General features: G+C 37.3%; 1 protein-coding gene across 1 annotated transcript in view; it reads right to left on the bottom strand.

The window, feature by feature from the left end:
- LOC306861940 (trimeric intracellular cation channel type B-like) overlaps nt 1–5279 on the bottom strand; it is a 20893-nt gene extending 15614 nt beyond the window's left edge. The window contains exons 1-2 of the mRNA XM_079404445.1: nt 5066–5279; nt 4398–4843 (exon numbers count right to left, since the gene is read on the bottom strand). Coding sequence (XP_079260571.1) covers nt 4398–4521 — 124 coding nt within the window. The 5' untranslated portion in view covers nt 4522–4843; nt 5066–5279. The remainder of the gene's footprint in view (nt 1–4397; nt 4844–5065) is intronic.
- Between the last annotated feature and the right edge of the window lie 294 nt (nt 5280–5573).

The raw sequence follows: 5573 nt of genomic DNA, 5'->3' as shown, positions 1-5573 counted from the left end.
GCACCATAGAACATTTATGTAAAGAAAACACAAGAGTCATTCTCATCTCTGCATGAGAGAAGAAGCGTTCAAGACCAGAACAGAAGGAGTTTCTGCTTCCACAGAACATTAAACATGCATGAGCCTGACAGGAAGTGACACGCGGCGCTCGGGGAAAACTCCCAGAGCGGAGAACAGACAGAAACAGGAAAGAACACTCTCTGTCTTTATTAGGAAGAAAGACGCTGAACTGCCTGCTAAACACATTCCTCATGGAATAAAAGTTGCTTGGGAAACCAGAACACAATGAAGTGAGCCGGGCTGCTGCTTAATTAATCCTTTCATTAAATGCAATGAAATCATTTGGTTACTCGTGCAGGTTCACACACAACAAAAGATGTGGGGGGTCCTTCTGGATGAGTTTAAAAATACTGACATAAATCCTGAGTTTTGTGGTTTTAGTTCTTCTCTAAGACATGATATTGCAGAAGAATAAGGAAAATATTTAACTAATAGATTTCACCATACTTCCCCAGTTGATTGATTACATTTTTTTTTTTCAATTAGAAGTTTTCCATTATGTTTTTGCATAAATATCTAATTAAATATGCATTAATTTGCATAAATTGCCAAAACAGAAATCTAAGCATTGAAAAAATCCAGGTTCAAAAATGTTTTTATGTATATATAAAATATAGATAGGAATGAAACTGTAAAGTTTGGTGTATGTAAGTGCTGCTGAAGCAAAGAAGAAACTTTTAAAGATATGTACTGTAATTGAAATTTACAGACGCAAATAAACCTGCAAAAAATAAATAAATAAACACTTAATTGTCTCTTTTGGATGTTTTCTTTCCTCTAGTCTGAAACAAAAAGAAAAAAACATTATGAAGAGACAAAAATCTCAAAATGTCACAAAAAAATAATAAAATAATTTTAAAAAAACAGTTTTTTTCAATATCTTACATCTATATGCTAGTGGACTTCTAAACATTGACAAAATAAACTCCACTTTCAGTCTTTCTTCCTGGACTATGAACAGTAACTTCAGGTTAATTAGTTGCACTGGATGTCAGTCTGGATCGTGTAGGAGCTAATATGCTGCTGGTAAAACAGAATCATGTTTAACCTAAAACATTCTTGAGACTCTCTTCCCACTGGATCTAAACATCAGGACGTGTTGAGTCTCATTCCCCTCCAGATATTTGAGTAAAGTGCTGGACAATAGAAGAGAGCGGGTCAGGTGAAACGGGATGCCGTGCAGGTCAGAGGCTCTAAAATAGCCTGTGATTTACTGCAGCTGCTGCAGCTAATACAATAGAGCACATGCATGCATCACTGCTCTGGTGTGAACACAAATTCCCAGTACAAGAGCACTGGCTAACCACACTTTGGTTAATGCAAATGCATGTGTGTTAATGCATGTTTGGTTAATGCAAATGCATGTGTGTTAATGCATGTTTGGTTAATGCAAAAGGACCCAGCAAACAGGATTTGTGCCTCCACCCCACATGCAGCACAAATGCATGCTTAACCACACATTTGCATGCTTCTATGAGAAAAACAGAGATAGAATATTGACAGAGAGTTAATGATTAAATGCCCTTCTATTCCCTTTGGCCTTTGATCATGTAACTTCTGCTTTCACACTCATTTAAACAGATCCGAACTCCGAACAGAACTCATTTAAACACACACTGATCTGCTCTAGATGCATGAATGTGTTCTAATGAGAACAGAACCCTCATTTCTAAAGCCACTGCCTGGATGAAAGAAACTACATATAAAACACGATCAAATGCATGAGAAATTTGATCTCTGATTATTACCACAAATTTGTTGATTAAATACAAACAGAAAATGCTCATTTCTTGTGATGTGAAGAGAAGTGTTGACAACCTGTCAAAGCACTCATAAAACAATGATTAAGAATATAACTATATTATAAGTGCTTAAATACTGAGCATTTGACTGCAGAAATGAGTCTGAAATGCAATGAAACGGATGTTTAATGCAATCTAACTAATATAAAGCCACTGATAAACAGATCTCGGATTATTACCATAACTTAACAAAAAATGCAGTTTTTGTGTGTTTGACTTACACTAAAGATGTGATACCTTACGAAAATTAACCAACAAAAAAACATGGCTACTATAGTTAAACTATGGCAACCACAAATTAACCATGGTTTTGCTACACTAACCATAGTTTAACCATGATATTTGTAGTAAAACTGTGGTAATACAAATGTAATTAATAAGCTAAACACCATGGTTACTACACTTTTACTATAATAACACCATGGTTACTACACTTTTACTATAATAACGCCATGGCTACTACACTTTTACTATAATAACACTATGGTTACTACACTTTTACTATAATAACGCCATGGTTACTACACTTTTACTATAATAACGCCATGGTTACTACACTTTTACAATAATAACGCCATGGTTACTACACTTTTACTATAATAACGCCATGGTTACTACACTACACTTTCACTATAATAACACCATGGTTACTACACTTTCACTATAATAACGCCATGGTTACTACACTTTCACTATAATAACGCCATGGTTACTACACTTTCACTATAATAACGCCATGGTTACTACACTTTCACTATAATAACACCATGGTTACTACACTTTTACTATAATAACACCATGGCTACTACACTTTCACTATAATAACACCATGGCTACTACACTTTTACTATAATAACACCATGGTTACTACACTTTTACTATAATAACACCATGGTTACTACACTTTTACTATAATAACACCATGGTTACTACACTTTCACTATAATAACACCATGGCTACTACACTTTTACTATAATAACACCATGGTTACTACAATTTTACTATAATTACACCATGGTTACTACACTTTCACTATAATAACACCATGGCTACTACACTTTTACTATAATAACACCATGGTTACTACAATTTTACTATAATAACACCATGGTTACTACACTTTTACTATAATTACACCATGGTTACTACACTTTCACTATAATAACACCATGGCTACTACACTTTTACTATAATAAAGCCATGGCTACTACACTTTCACTATAATAACACCATGGCTACTACACTTTCACTATAATAACACCATGGTTACTACAATTTTACTATAATAACACCATGGTTACTACACTTTCACTATAATAACACCATGGCTACTACACTTTTACTATAATAACACCATGGTTACTACAATTTTACTATAATAACACCATGGTTACTACACTTTTACTATAATTACACCATGGTTACTACACTTTCACTATAATAACACCATGGCTACTACACTTTTACTATAATAAAGCCATGGCTACTACACTTTCACTATAATAACACCATGGCTACTACACTTTCACTATAATAACACCATGGCTACTACACTTTTACTATAATAACACCATGGTTACTACACTTTCACTATAATAACACCATGGCTACTACACTTTCACTATAATAACACCATGGTTACTACACTTTCACTATAATAACACCATGGTTACTACACTTTCACTATAATAACACCATGGTTACTACACTTTCACTATAATAACACCATGGCTACTACACTTTTACTATAATAAAGCCATGGCTACTACACTTTCACTATAATAAAGCCATGGCTACTACACTTTTACTATAATAAAGCCATGGCTACTACACTTTCACTATAATAAAGCCATGGCTACTACACTTTCACTATAATAACACCATGGCTACTACACTTTCACTATAATAACACCATGGCTACTACACTTTCACTATAATAACACCATGGTTACTACACTTTCACTATAATAACACCATGGCTACTACACTTTCACTATAATAACACCATGGTTACTACACTTTCACTATAATAACACCATGGCTACTACACTTTTACTATAATAAAGCCATGGCTACTACACTTTCACTATAATAAAGCCATGGCTACTACACTTTTACTATAATAAAGCCATGGCTACTACACTTTCACTATAATAAAGCCATGGCTACTACACTTTTACTATAATAACACCATGGCTACTACACTTTCACTATAATAACACCATGGTTACTACACTTTTACTATAATAACGCCATGGCTACTACACTTTCACTATAATAACACCATGGTTACTACACTTTTACTATAATAACACCATGGTTCATTTTCATAAGGGGAGGACAAAGATGTTCATGTAAAAAGTGTTGACAACCTGTCAAATCACTCATAAAACAATTATTAAGAGCATTATAAGTGCTTAAATACTGTGCATATGACTGCAGAAATGAGTCTGAAATGTGACAGAGATTGATTCCGACACCGAATCGCGTTCAGCCAAAGCGTATTAGAGCTGATTCGGTTTGATTTCTCTTACCTGGCTGCTCTCTCAAACTCATCACTGATATGATATAATGCGCCATGTCGAAGTAGGGGAACATGGAGAGGTTTGACAGCCCCAGAGCGAGCTCGTTTAGATTGAGAAAGCCGAACACATCCATGATTAAACCGCTTTAGCTCCCGTCATGAAGGCGCTGTAATCCACCTTCGGTCAGATGATGGCTCGGTTCAGATGATGACTCGGTTGGGTGATGACTCGGTTCAGATTATGACTCTGTTCAGATGATGACTCGGTCGGGTGATGACTCGGTTCAGATGATGACTCGGTTGGGTGATGACTCGGTTCAGATGATGACTCGGGTCAGATTATGACTCGGTTCGGATGATGAGTCGGTTCGGATGATCGGACACCGGATCAATCCATCTGATCAGCAGTTGATCGGACAGCTGTAACCGGATCCTCCGCCATTACTGCCGCGGATGCTGCGAACACAAACACACCCATCTACGTTACGCAACAGCCCACAACATACGAGCTAGATCTTCTTTACGTGTTATTCGACCAGCCTGCGTCCCAATGTGCACACTATCCATCCTAACTTCTCTGTGATGATAGTAATTCAATAGTATGTAGGGCAGATAGGGTGGATAGTATGCACACTGGGACGCAGGGATAGTAAAGACGTGATAATCTTAGCATCGTACCTTGAAAATAAGTGAATGGTTACATCTTCGATGGTTTAAAATAAAGTACCGCGTTATTTTCATCCGATTTGGATGTTTTTTTGCTCTTCATGTGGTAAATGAATCTCTTTTCCTCATCTGTCAAATAAAGATGCTTCATTTCCTCGTTTTTCCTCACAGAGAGACACCTGCTGCACGACCGAGGAATAACAGAAGAGTTCCCGCGCTATTCCTCCAGGTGGCGCCAACGGAAACTGAAAGAGCGGGAAAATTCTGTGAGCGCGCCAACGACTGAAGGGCGCGCGCGCGCGCGCGCGCGCGTGAGTGTGTGTGTGTGTGATGGTGTGGGTGTGTGTGTGTGCGTGTGTGTGTGTGTGTGTGTGTGTGTGTGTGTGTGTGTGTGTGTGATGGTGTGGGTGTGTGTGTGTGATGGTGTGGGTGTGTGTGTGTGTGTGTGTGTGTGTGTGTGATGGTGTGTGTGTGTGTGTGTGTGTGTGTGTGTGTGTGTGTGTGTGTGTGTGTGTGTGTG

The sequence above is a fragment of the Barbus barbus genome, assembly GCF_936440315.1.
Source record: "Barbus barbus genome assembly, chromosome: 43".
Lineage (NCBI taxonomy): Eukaryota > Metazoa > Chordata > Actinopteri > Cypriniformes > Cyprinidae > Barbus > Barbus barbus.
Note: the sequence above shows the minus strand (reverse complement) of the source record. Positions and strands in the feature narration are given on the sequence as shown.